Source organism: Bufo bufo, chromosome 1, assembly GCF_905171765.1.
Source record: "Bufo bufo chromosome 1, aBufBuf1.1, whole genome shotgun sequence".
In the NCBI taxonomy this organism is placed as follows: domain Eukaryota; kingdom Metazoa; phylum Chordata; class Amphibia; order Anura; family Bufonidae; genus Bufo; species Bufo bufo.
In genome coordinates, this window is record NC_053389.1 from 840,848,934 (window position 1) to 840,863,019 (window position 14,086).

At 46.1% G+C, this 14,086-nt stretch overlaps 1 protein-coding gene across 1 annotated transcript in view; it reads right to left on the bottom strand.

Annotated features, from left to right (window-relative positions):
- The window catches only part of DLG4 (discs large MAGUK scaffold protein 4), a 194,923-nt gene that overhangs the window by 43,528 nt on the left and 137,309 nt on the right, over positions 1-14,086 (bottom strand). The window contains exons 12-16 of the mRNA XM_040415427.1: positions 9,870-9,972; positions 9,665-9,785; positions 9,346-9,516; positions 7,498-7,528; positions 6,809-6,836 (exon numbers count right to left, since the gene is read on the bottom strand). Of these exons, the coding sequence (XP_040271361.1) occupies positions 6,809-6,836; positions 7,498-7,528; positions 9,346-9,516; positions 9,665-9,785; positions 9,870-9,972 (454 nt within the window). The remainder of the gene's footprint in view (positions 1-6,808; positions 6,837-7,497; positions 7,529-9,345; positions 9,517-9,664; positions 9,786-9,869; positions 9,973-14,086) is intronic.

Here is a 14,086-nt window from a genome sequence, read left to right on the forward strand (position 1 = left end):
AGGAGTGTGTGAGAGGACGGTACAGGACACGATGGAGGTGTAGTGTAGAGGAGTGTGTGAGGACGGTACAGGACACGATGGAGGTGTAGTGTAGAGGAGTGTGTGTGAGGACGGTACAGGACACGATGGAGGTGTAGTGTAGAGGAGTGTGTGTGAGGACGGTACAGGACACGATGGAGGTGTAGTGTAGAGGAGTGTGTGTGAGGACGGTACAGGACACGATGGAGGTGTAGTGTAGAGGAGTGTGTGAGAGGACGGTACAGGACACGATGGAGGTGTAGTGTAGAGGAGTGTGTGAGGACGGTACAGGACACGATGGAGGTGTAGTGTAGAGGAGTGTGTGAGGACGGTACAGGACACGATGGAGGTGTAGTGTAGAGGAGTGTGTGTGAGGACGGTACAGGACACGATGGAGGTGTAGAGGAGTGTGTGTGAGGACGGTACAGGACACGATGGAGGTGTAGTGTAGAGGAGTGTGTGTGAGGACGGTACAGGAATAGTAGATACAGGAGGTGTAGTGTAGAGGAGTGTGTGTGAGGACGGTACAGGAATAGTAGATACAGGAGGAGGTGTAGTGTAGAGGAGTGTGTGTGAGGACGGTACAGGAATAGTAGATACAGGAGGAGGTGTAGTGTAGAGGAGTGTGTGTGAGGACAGTACAGGAATAGTAGATACAGGAGGTGTAGTGTAGAGGAGTGTGTGTGAGGACGGTACAGGAATAGTAGATACAGGAGGTGTAGTGTAGAGGAGTGTGTGTGAGGACGGTACAGGAATAGTAGATACAGGAGGTGTAGTGTAGAGGAGTGTGTGTGAGGACGGTACAGGAATAGTAGATACAGGTGGTGTAGTGTAGAGGAGTGTGTGTGAGGACGGTACAGGACACGATGGAGGTGTAGAGGAGTGTGTGTGAGGACGGTACAGGACACGATGGAGGTGTAGTGTAGAGGAGTGTGTGAGAGGACGGTACAGGACACGATGGAGGTGTAGTGTAGAGGAGTGTGTGTGAGGACGGTACAGGACACGATGGAGGTGTAGTGTAGAGGAGTGTGTGTGAGGACGGTACAGGACACGATGGAGGTGTAGTGTAGAGGAGTGTGTGTGAGGACGGTACAGGACACGATGGAGGTGTAGTGTAGAGGAGTGTGTGAGAGGACGGTACAGGACACGATGGAGGTGTAGTGTAGAGGAGTGTGTGAGGACGGTACAGGACACGATGGAGGTGTAGTGTAGAGGAGTGTGTGAGGACGGTACAGGACACGATGGAGGTGTAGAGGAGTGTGTGTGAGGACGGTACAGGACACGATGGAGGTGTAGTGTAGAGGAGTGTGTGTGAGGACGGTACAGGAATAGTAGATACAGGAGGTGTAGTGTAGAGGAGTGTGTGTGAGGACGGTACAGGAATAGTAGATACAGGAGGAGGTGTAGTGTAGAGGAGTGTGTGTGAGGACGGTACAGGACTAGTAGATACAGGAGGAGGTGTAGTGTAGAGGAGTGTGTGTGAGGACAGTACAGGAATAGTAGATACAGGAGGTGTAGTGTAGAGGAGTGTGTGTGAGGACGGTACAGGAATAGTAGATACAGGAGGAGGTGTAGTGTAGAGGAGTGTGTGTGAGGACGGTACAGGAATAGTAGATACAGGAGGAGGTGTAGAGGAGTGTGTGTGAGGACGGTACAGGAATAGTAGATACAGGAGGAGGTGTAGTGTAGAGGAGTGTGTGTGAGGACGGTACAGGAATAGTAGATACAGGAGGAGGTGTAGTGTAGAGGAGTGTGTGTGAGGACGGTACAGGAATAGTAGATACAGGAGGTGTAGTGTAGAGGAGTGTGTGTGAGGACAGTACAGGAATAGTAGATACAGGAGGAGGTGTAGTGTATAGGAGTGTGTGTGAGGACGGTACAGGAATAGTAGATACAGGAGGAGGTGTAGTGTAGAGGAGTGTGTGTGAGGACGGTACAGGAATAGTAGATACAGGAGGTGTAGTGTAGAGGAGTGTGTGTGAGGACGGTACAGGAATAGTAGATACAGGAGGTGTAGTGTAGAGGAGTGTGTGTGAGGACGGTACAGGAATAGTAGATACAGGAGGTGGTGTAGTGTAGAGGAGTGTGTGTGAGGACGGTACAGGAATAGTAGATACAGGAGGAGGTGTAGTGTAGAGGAGTGTGTGTGAGGACGGTACAGGAATAGTAGATACAGGAGGAGGTGTAGTGTAGAGGAGTGTGTGTGAGGACGGTACAGGAATAGTAGATACAGGAGGAGGTGTAGTGTAGAGGAGTGTGTGTGAGGACGGTACAGGAATAGTAGATACAGGAGGTGTAGTGTAGAGGAGTGTGTGTGAGGACGGTACAGGAATAGTAGATACAGGAGGAGGTGTAGTGTAGAGGAGTGTGTGTGAGGACGGTACAGGAATAGTAGATACAGGAGGAGGTGTAGTGTAGAGGAGTGTGTGTGAGGACGGTACAGGAATAGTAGATACAGGAGGTGTAGTGTAGAGGAGTGTGTGTGAGGACGGTACAGGAATAGTAGATACAGGAGGAGGTGTAGTGTAGAGGAGTGTGTGTGAGGACGGTACAGGAATAGTAGATACAGGAGGAGGTGTAGTGTAGAGGAGTGTGTGTGAGGACAGTACAGGAATAGTAGATACAGGAGGAGGTGTAGTGTAGAGGAGTGTGTGTGAGGACGGTACAGGAATAGTAGATACAGGAGGTGTAGTGTAGAGGAGTGTGTGTGAGGACGGTACAGGAATAGTAGATACAGGAGGAGGTGTAGTGTAGAGGAGTGTGTGTGAGGACGGTACAGGAATAGTAGATACAGGAGGAGGTGTAGTGTAGAGGAGTGTGTGTGAGGACGGTACAGGAATAGTAGATACAGGAGGAGGTGTAGTGTAGAGGAGTGTGTGTGAGGACGGTACAGGAATAGTAGATACAGGAGGTGTAGTGTAGAGGAGTGTGTGTGAGGACGGTACAGGAATAGTAAATACAGGAGGTGTAGTGTAGAGGAGTGTGTGTGAGGACGGTACAGGAATAGTAGATACAGGAGGAGGTGTAGTGTAGAGGAGTGTGTGTGAGGACGGTACAGGAATAGTAGATACAGGATGTGTAGTGTAGAGGAGTGTGTGTGAGGACGGTACAGGAATAGTAGATACAGGAGGAGGTGTAGTGTAGAGGAGTGTGTGTGAGGACGGTACAGGAATAGTAGATACAGGAGGTGTAGTGTAGAGGAGTGTGTGTGAGGACGGTACAGGAATAGTAGATACAGGAGGAGGTGTAGTGTAGAGGAGTGTGTGTGAGGACGGTACAGGAATAGTAGATACAGGAGGAGGTGTAGTGTAGAGGAGTGTGTGTGAGGACAGTACAGGAATAGTAGATACAGGAGGAGGTGTAGTGTAGAGGAGTGTGTGTGAGGACGGTACAGGAATAGTAGATACAGGAGGAGGTGTAGTGTAGAGGAGTGTGTGTGAGGACAGTACAGGAATAGTAGATACAGGAGGAGGTGTAGTGTAGAGGAGTGTGTGTGAGGACGGTACAGGAGTAGTAGATACAGGAGGAGGTGTAGTGTAGAGGAGTGTGTGTGAGGACGGTACAGGAGTAGTAGATACAGGAGGTGTAGTGTAGAGGAGTGTGTGTGAGGACGGTACAGGAATAGTAGATACAGGAGGAGGTGTAGTGTAGAGGAGTGTGTGTGAGGACAGTACAGGAATAGTAGATACAGGAGGAGGTGTAGTGTAGAGGAGTGTGTGTGAGGACAGTACAGGAATAGTAGATACAGGAGGAGGTGTAGTGTAGAGGAGTGTGTGTGAGGACGGTACAGGAATAGTAGATACAGGAGGAGGTGTAGTGTAGAGGAGTGTGTGTGAGGACGGTACAGGAATAGTAGATACAGGAGGAGGTGTAGTGTAGAGGAGTGTGTGTGAGGACGGTACAGGAATAGTAGATACAGGAGGAGGTGTAGTGTAGAGGAGTGTGTGTGAGGACGGTACAGGAATAGTAGATACAGGAGGAGGTGTAGTGTAGAGGAGTGTGTGTGAGGACGGTACAGGAATAGTAGATACAGGAGGAGGTGTAGTGTAGAGGAGTGTGTGTGAGGACGGTACAGGAATAGTAGATACAGGAGGTGTAGTGTAGAGGAGTGTGTGTGAGGACAGTACAGGAATAGTAGATACAGGAGGAGGTGTAGTGTAGAGGAGTGTGTGTGAGGACGGTACAGGAATAGTAGATACAGGAGGAGGTGTAGTGTAGAGGAGTGTGTGTGAGGACGGTACAGGAATAGTAGATACAGGAGGAGGTGTAGAGGAGTGTGTGTGAGGACGGTACAGGAATAGTAGATACAGGAGGTGTAGTGTAGAGGAGTGTGTGTGAGGACGGTACAGGAATAGTAGATACAGGAGGAGGTGTAGTGTAGAGGAGTGTGTGTGAGGACGGTACAGGAATAGTAGATACAGGAGGTGTAGTGTAGAGGAGTGTGTGTGAGGACGGTACAGGAATAGTAGATACAGGAGGTGTAGTGTAGAGGAGTGTGTGTGAGGACGGTACAGGAATAGTAGATACAGGAGGAGGTGTAGTGTAGAGGAGTGTGTGTGAGGACGGTACAGGAATAGTAGATACAGGAGGTGTAGTGTAGAGGAGTGTGTGTGAGGACGGTACAGGAATAGTAGATACAGGAGGAGGTGTAGTGTAGAGGAGTGTGTGTGAGGACGGTACAGGAATAGTAGATACAGGAGGAGGTGTAGTGTAGAGGAGTGTGTGTGAGGACAGTACAGGAATAGTGGATACAGGAGGAGGTGTAGTGTAGAGGAGTGTGTGTGAGGACGGTACAGGAATAGTAGATACAGGAGGAGGTGTAGTGTAGAGGAGTGTGTGTGAGGACGGTACAGGAATAGTAGATACAGGAGGAGGTGTAGTGTAGAGGAGTGTGTGTGAGGACGGTACAGGAATAGTAGATACAGGAGGTGTAGTGTAGAGGAGTGTGTGTGAGGACGGTACAGGAATAGTAGATACAGGAGGAGGTGTAGTGTAGAGGAGTGTGTGTGAGGACGGTACAGGAATAGTAGATACAGGAGGAGGTGTAGTGTAGAGGAGTGTGTGTGAGGACGGTACAGGAATAGTAGATACAGGAGGAGGTGTAGTGTAGAGGAGTGTGTGTGAGGACAGTACAGGAATAGTAGATACAGGAGGAGGTGTAGTGTAGAGGAGTGTGTGTGAGGACGGTACAGGAATAGTAGATACAGGAGGCGGTGTAGTGTAGAGGAGTGTGTGTGAGGACGGTACAGGAATAGTAGATACAGGAGGAGGTGTAGTGTAGAGGAGTGTGTGTGAGGACGGTACAGGAATAGTAGATACAGGAGGAGGTGTAGTGTAGAGGAGTGTGTGTGAGGACAGTACAGGAAAAGTAGATACAGGTGGAGGTGTAGTGTAGAGGAGTGTGTGTGAGGACGGTACTGGAATAGTAGATACAGGAGGAGGTGTAGTGTAGAGGAGTGTGTGTGAGGACGGTACAGGAATAGTAGATACAGGAGGAGGTGTAGTGTAGAGGAGTGTGTGTGAGGACGGTACTGGAATAGTAGATACAGGAGGTGTAGTGTAGAGGAGTGTGTGTGAGGACGGTACAGGAATAGTAGATACAGGAGGAGGTGTAGTGTAGAGGAGTGTGTGTGAGGACGGTACAGGAATAGTAGATACAGGAGGAGGTGTAGTGTAGAGGAGTGTGTGTGAGGACAGTACAGGAAAAGTAGATACAGGTGGAGGTGTAGTGTAGAGGAGTGTGTGTGAGGACGGTACTGGAATAGTAGATACAGGAGGAGGTGTAGTGTAGAGGAGTGTGTGTGAGGACGGTACAGGAATAGTAGATACAGGAGGTGTAGTGTAGAGGAGTGTGTGTGAGGACGGTACAGGAATAGTAGATACAGGAGGAGGTGTAGTGTAGAGGAGTGTGTGTGAGGACGGTACAGGAATAGTAGATACAGGAGGAGGTGTAGTGTAGAGGAGTGTGTGTGAGGACGGTACAGGAATAGTAGATACAGGAGGTGTAGTGTAGAGGAGTGTGTGTGAGGACGGTACAGGAATAGTAGATACAGGAGGAGGTGTAGTGTAGAGGAGTGTGTGTGAGGACGGTACAGGAATAGTAGATACAGGAGGTGTAGTGTAGAGGAGTGTGTGTGAGGACGGTACAGGAATAGTAGATACAGGAGGAGGTGTAGTGTAGAGGAGTGTGTGTGAGGACGGTACAGGAATAGTAGATACAGGAGGTGTAGTGTAGAGGAGTGTGTGTGAGGACGGTACAGGAATAGTAGATACAGGAGGTGTAGTGTAGAGGAGTGTGTGTGAGGACGGTACAGGAATAGTAGATACAGGAGGAGGTGTAGTGTAGAGGAGTGTGTGTGAGGACGGTACAGGAATAGTAGATACAGGAGGTGTAGTGTAGAGGAGTGTGTGTGAGGACGGTACAGGAATAGTAGATACAGGAGGAGGTGTAGTGTAGAGGAGTGTGTGTGAGGACGGTACAGGAATAGTAGATACAGGAGGAGGTGTAGTGTAGAGGAGTGTGTGAGGACGGTACAGGAATAGTAGATACAGGAGGTGTAGTGTAGAGGAGTGTGTGAGGACGGTACAGGACACGATGGAGGTGTAGTGTAGAGGAGTGTGTGTGAGGACGGTACAGGACACGATGGAGGTGTAGTGTAGAGGAGTGTGTGTGAGGACGGTACAGGACACGATGGAGGTGTAGGGCTGCATTGGTGGCAGTTCTTCAGGGGAAGGATGTTGGTGAGGACTACATGTTGAGGGTGGTTGTACATGGCAGTGAGATACATACTCTGAGAACCAGTAGTGCTGCTTCGGTCCTGCGCAGCGGAGGAGAGAAGTGAAAAGACAGACATTGTAGTAAGAGCCGCTCTCAGTGATGTCGCGCACATTGACGGACGGACGCTATAACCACTATAGTCACATGTGGACAATACATTGGATCTTCAGGGAATGCAGACGGAGAGCAGAGGAGTTGTAGTCCATACGGAGCTGGTACTGTTATCACCCTGCACAGGCGCCTTCTCCTCAGGCTCAGCTTCTATGGAGGGCCCTCCGCAATCCCAGTCCGTGAGATACCGGACCGGCCTCCGGCTTAGTGCAGGAGCGCACGGTGTGATTGGTTGCCATGACTCCGTGCGCTTTGTGCCGTCGCCGCACTGGTATGATCTGTACTGCAGCGGAGGCACAAAGCGCACGGCGTCATAGCAACCAATCACACCGTGCGCTGCTGCACTAAGCAGGAGGCCGGTCCGGTATCTCACGGATGTGTGAATGAAGCCTGACAACATACTGGTATTTGTGTGATAATCCCAGTAAACACTGGGGAAGCGTTGTACAAGATTAAAGCAGTGACCAAAGTAAAAATAGGGGCTGAGGAACCAGGTACTAGCACAAGTGGAGACTACAGCACCCATCATCCAAACACTGATGACATGTCACTGAATGCACTTCTCAGACACAACACAGTCGCACCTTTACCTTTAACCGAGACCATTCTCGTCTCTCCACCCTGTGAAGAGAAAGGAGCCACGTCAGTCCAGTAAGAGGGACGTGGCCATTATTGTGCCACTGGAGGAGCGTGACACGAGGCCTGGATACAGTATATATAATAGGGTGTATATACTGGTATCAGGTGTATATAACAAGGTGTGTATACTGGTATCAGGTGTATATAATAGGGTGTGTATACTGGTATCAGGTGTATATAATAGGGTGTGTATACTGGTATCAGGTGTATATAATAGGGTGTGTATACTGGTATCAGGTGTATATAATAGGGTGTATATACTGGTATCAGGTGTATATAATAGGGTGTATATACTGGTATCAGGTGTATATAATAGGGTGTGTATACTGGTATCAGGTGTATATAATAGGGTGTGTATACTGGTATCAGGTGTATATAATAGGGTGTGTATACTGGTATCAGGTGTATATAATAGGGTGTATATACTGGTATCAGGTGTATATAATAGGGTGTATATACTGGTATCAGGTGTATATAACAAGGTGTGTATACTGGTATCAGGTGTATATAATAGGGTGTGTATACTGGTATCAGGTGTATATAATAGGGTGTGTATACTGGTATCAGGTGTATATAATAGGGTGTGTATACTGGTATCAGGTGTATATAACAAGGTGTGTATACTGGTATCAGGTGTATATAACAAGGTGTGTATACTGGTATCAGGTGTATATAATAGGGTGTGTATACTGGTATCAGGTGTATATAATAGGGTGTGTATACTGGTATCAGGTGTATATAATCGGGTGTATATACTGGTATCAGGTGTATATAATAGGGTGTGTATACTGGTATCAGGTGTATATAATAGGGTGTGTATACTGGTATCAGGTGTATATAATCAGGTGTGTATACTGGTATCAGGTGTGTGTATATAATAGGGTGTGTATACTGGTATCAGGTGTATATAATCAGGTGTGTATACTGGTATCAGGTGTGTATATAATAGGGTGTGTATACTGGTATCAGGTGTATATAATCAGGTGTGTATACTGGTATCAGGTGTGTATATAATAGGGTGTGTATACTGGTATCAGGTGTATATAATCAGGTGTGTATACTGGTATCAGGTGTATATAATAGGGTGTATATACTGGTATCAGGTGTATATAATAGGGTGTATATACTGGTATCAGGTGTATATAACAAGGTGTGTATACTGGTATCAGGTGTATATAATAGGGTGTGTATACTGGTATCAGGTGTATATAATAGGGTGTGTATACTGGTATCAGGTGTATATAATAGGGTGTATATACTGGTATCAGGTGTATATAATCGGGTGTATATACTGGTATCAGGTGTATATAATAGGGTGTGTATACTGGTATCAGGTGTATATAATAGGGTGTGTATACTGGTATCAGGTGTATATAATCAGGTGTGTATACTGGTATCAGGTGTGTGTATATAATAGGGTGTGTATACTGGTATCAGGTGTATATAATCAGGTGTGTATACTGGTATCAGGTGTGTATATAATAGGGTGTGTATACTGGTATCAGGTGTATATAATCAGGTGTGTATACTGGTATCAGGTGTATATAATAGGGTGTGTATACCGGTATCGGGTGTATATAAAAGGGTGTGTATACTGGTATCGGGTGTATATAATAGGGTGTGTATACTGGTATCGGGTGTATATAATAGGGTGTGTATACTGGTATCAGGTGTATATAATCAGGTGTGTATACTGGTAGTACATCTCTGCTGGGTGGGTCCACCTTTGGGTAAAGGTTAGTATAGAATCCTCATATTGGAAAGTTTGGCGCCTCTAACTGCACGGCACAAGGTCTCACCTTCTCTTACTGGGGATGAAGCCGACTTCTTCTCCCTCTGGTTGTACCCGTCTCGCCTGCCACCACTCGTCATCTGTGGCATCTATAACATGGAGGACATCTCCAAACTTGAAGCTAAGGGCTTGACTGAGAAAGCCGCAGTCCCGTGTCTTGTCATAGTCAAAAAGAGCCCTGAGAGCAGGACACAAGTACGTTACTGAAGAGGACAGACATGAGCAGAAGACAAAGCAAGAAGATCGGACACTGGACACCACCATTAGCCCACTGACCTTGTGATCACAGGTTGTGTTCTCATCAACTCCACCAGTGGACTTCTTACCTGATGTAGAACCCTCTCTTGCCACCGTTAGCGTTGTGCAGAGATGCACTCCCAGAGCCGAGACTACTGTTCATCAGCTGCTCCCTCAGGTCATGGATCTTGGCTTCGAACCTGCTGTACTCTGAGAGACCAAAGACACCTACCTTATTAGTACTGTACTCCCATATACTTTACATGGCAGATTATATGTCACGAGCCATCTTACCCTCAGGCTTATACTGGGCAATGATTGTGACTGTTTGCCCCGCATTCTTGAGGGCCAGAGCCGCCTGCTCATGAGTAGCATTTCTCAGATCCACCCCATTCACCTGTAAATCAGTTAGGAGAGTCATAATCATGAGGAGCTGGACCCACATCAGAAGGAAAAGCCCAGCTGAAAATACTTAAGACAATCCTTACAACCATCAGTAATGTCTACATCTAATCGATATGTACTGTGAACACTGCCCTGAATCCTTGTCAGCTCTAAGAAGGTACCTGGAATCATTGTGGATGTAAGGTATGTGTCACCGAGGTTCCTGGCCTTGGAGAATTAGGAGCCAGTATTTTATGTGTCAGCACCAGCTATTGCTAATTGACACCGTGAGATTTAGCATGGCTGTCATAGCTGATCCGGGTCGGCTCTTACTGGGAGTAGTCAGAGTGTAGTCAATGGCTGATCATCCCGCACATAGTGAAGGACCTTGTACTGTTCTCCTGTTTTATTTTCCTAGAGATTTGCAATGGTTGATTGTTCCTGACATGGGGAAGGACCTTGTGCTATTCTCCTGCATAAAGGTGGATTGTTCCAGAGAAGGTGGAAGACATCATACTGTTCTCTTGCAAGCGTACAATGTTTTATTTTCCTAGAAACAGTGGAAGACCTTGCACCTTTGCCTGTAAATGTAGAATGGTTGATTGTTCCTGGCAAGGCAAAGGATCTATTCCAGATTTGGTGGAGGATCTTGTACTGTTTCCTGTATATATAAAATGCTGGTGACCTGGGGCTGTTCTACATATCCAGAATGGTTAATTGTTCCCAGCATGGTGGAGGACATGGTACTGTTTTTCAGCAGATGTAGAATAATTAATTGTTTCAGGCATGGTGGAAGACCTCATCTTGCTCTCCTGTAGATGTAAAATGGCTAGTTGTTTCTAGCAAGATTATTCTTATAAATTCATGGTGAATAATTGTTGCCAGTAAGGTGGAAGACCTTACACTGTTCTCCTGCAGATGTACAATGGTTGATTGTTATAGATGTGGTGGAAGGCCTTACACTGTTCTCCTGCAGATGTACAATGGTTGATTGTTATAGATGTGGTGGAAGACCTTACACTGTTCTCCTGCAGATGTACAATGGTTGATTGTTATAGATGTGGTGGAAGACCTTACACTGTTCTCCTGCAGATGTACAATGGTTGATTGTTATAGATATGGTGGAGAACCTTACACTGTTCTCCTGCAGATGTACAATGGTTGATTGTTATAGATATGGTGGAGGACCTTACACTGTTCTCATGTAGATGTACAATGGTTGATTGTTATAGATATGGTGGAGAACCTTACACTGTTCTCATGCAGATGTACAATGGTTTGTTATAGATGTGGTGGAAGACCTTACACTGTTCTCCTGCAGATGTACAATGGTTGATTGTTATAGATGTGGTGGAAGACCTTACACTGTTCTCCTGCAGATGTACAATGGTTGATTGTTATAGATGTGGTGGAAGACCTTACACTGTTCTCCTGCAGATGTACAATGGTTGATTGTTATAGATATGGTGGAAGACCTTACACTGTTCTCCTGCAGATGTACAATGGTTGATTGTTATAGATATGGTGGAGAACCTTACACTGTTCTCCTGCAGATGTACAATGGTTGATTGTTATAGATATGGTGGAAGACCTTACACTGTTCTCCTGCAGATGTACAATGGTTGATTGTTATAGATATGGTGGAGAACCTTACACTGTTCTCCTGCAGATGTACAATGGTTGATTGTTATAGATATGGTGGAGGACCTTACACTGTTCTCATGTAGATGTACAATGGTTGATTGTTATAGATATGGTGGAGAACCTTACACTGTTCTCATGCAGATGTACAATGGTTGATTGTTATAGATGTGGTGGAAGACCTTACACTGTTCTCCTGCAGATGTACAATGGTTGATTGTTATAGATATGGTGGAAGACCTTACACTGTTCTCCTGCAGATGTACAATGGTTGATTGTTATAGATATGGTGGAGAACCTTACACTGTTCTCATGTAGATGTACAATGGTTGATTGTTATAGATATGGTGGAAGACCTTACACTGTTCTCCTGCAGATGTACAATGGTTGATTGTTATAGATATGGTGGAGAACCTTACACTGTTCTCCTGCAGATGTACAATGGTTGATTGTTATAGATATGGTGGAGGACCTTACACTGTTCTCCTGCAGATGTACAATGGTTGATTGTTATAGATATGGTGGAAGACCTTACACTGTTCTCCTGCAGATGTACAATGGTTGATTGTTATAGATATGGTGGAGAACCTTACACTGTTCTCATGTAGATGTACAATGGTTGATTGTTATAGATATGGTGGAGAACCTTACACTGTTCTCATGCAGATGTACAATGGTTGATTGTTATAGATGTGGTGGAAGACCTTACACTGTTCTCCTGCAGATGTACAATGGTTGATTGTTATAGATATGGTGGAAGACCTTACACTGTTCTCCTGCAGATGTACAATGGTTGATTGTTATAGATATGGTGGAGAACCTTACACTGTTCTCCTGCAGATGTACAATGGTTGATTGTTATAGATATGGTGGAGAACCTTACACTGTTCTTATGTAGATGTACAATGGTTGATTGTTATAGATATGGTGGAGAACCTTACACTGTTCTCCTGCAGATGTACAATGGTTGATTGTTATAGATATGGTGGAGGACCTTACACTGTTCTCCTGCAGATGTACAATGGTTGATTGATCCAAGCATGGTAGAGGTAGACCTAATATTTTTCTCCTACAGATATACAACTTTTTTCTAGACATGGAGAAAGACCTTGTACTGTTTTCCTACAGATGTATAATGGTTCATCTTCCTAGATACAGTGGTGGAGCTTGTGCTGTCCTCCTGTGGCTGTAGAATACTTGATTATTCTCAGAATGATGGAGGACCTCATAATGTTCTATCCTCCCAGGTCTATCCTGCCTCTGTACATCCCATCCCCAGTAGTGCCTCTTTACATATGGTGCCCCTCCAGTAGTACCTATCTACATTTGGACCCCCAGTAATGCCTCTTTACATATGGTGCCCCATCAGTAGTGCCTCTTTAAATATAGTGCCCCCCAGTAGTGCCTCTTTACATATGGTTCCCCCCAGTAGTGCCTCTTTACATATATATATATATATATATATATATATATATATATATATATATATATAGTGCCCCCAGTAATGCCTCTTTACATATGGTGCCCCCTCCAGTAGTGCCTCTTTATATATGGTCCCCCTCCAGTAGTACCTCTTTACATATGGTCCCCCTCCAGTAGTACCTCTTTACATATGGTGCCCCCCCCAGTACTTCCTCTTTACATCTGATCCCCCTCCAGTAGTGCTCTTTACATATGGTGCCCCTCAGTAGTGCCTCTTTACATATGGTGTCCCCCACTAATAGTGCCTCTTTACATATGGTGTCCCCCACTAATAGTGCCTCTTTATATATAGTACCCCATTAAATAATACATCCAACCCCTTCTCCTTGGTGCCCCCCAATAATAGTGCCTCTTTACATATGGTGTCCCCCACTAATAGCGCCTCTTTACATATGGTGTCCCCCACTAATAGTGCCTCTTTACATATGGTGTCCCCCACTAATAGTGCCTCTTTACATATGGTGTCCCCCACTAATAGCGCCTCTTTACATATGGTGCCCCCCACTAATAGTGCCTCTTTACATATGGTGTCCCCCACTAATAGTGCCTCTTTACATATGGTGTCCCCCACTAATAGTGCCTCTTTACATATGGTGCCCCCCACTAATAGTGCCTCTTTACATATGGTGTCCCCCACTAATAGCGCCTCTTTACATATGGTGTCCCCCACTAATAGTGCCTCTTTACATATGGTGCCCCCCACTAATAGTGCCTCTTTACATATGGTGCCCCCCACTAATAGTGCCTCTTTACATACGGTGTCCCCCACTAATAGTGCCTCTTTACATATGGTGTACCCCACTAATAGTGCCTCTTTACATATGGTGTACCCCACTAATAGTGCCTCTTTACATATGGTGCTCCCATTAAATAATACATCCAACCCCTCCTCCTTGGTGCCCCCCAGTAGTGTTCACAATTGGAAAGATAAAAAGAATACAATACCCCCCTCCGTCCAGCGGTCTGTGACTGAGGCCTCTTCCAGCCTGCTGCCCGGGCTCCCT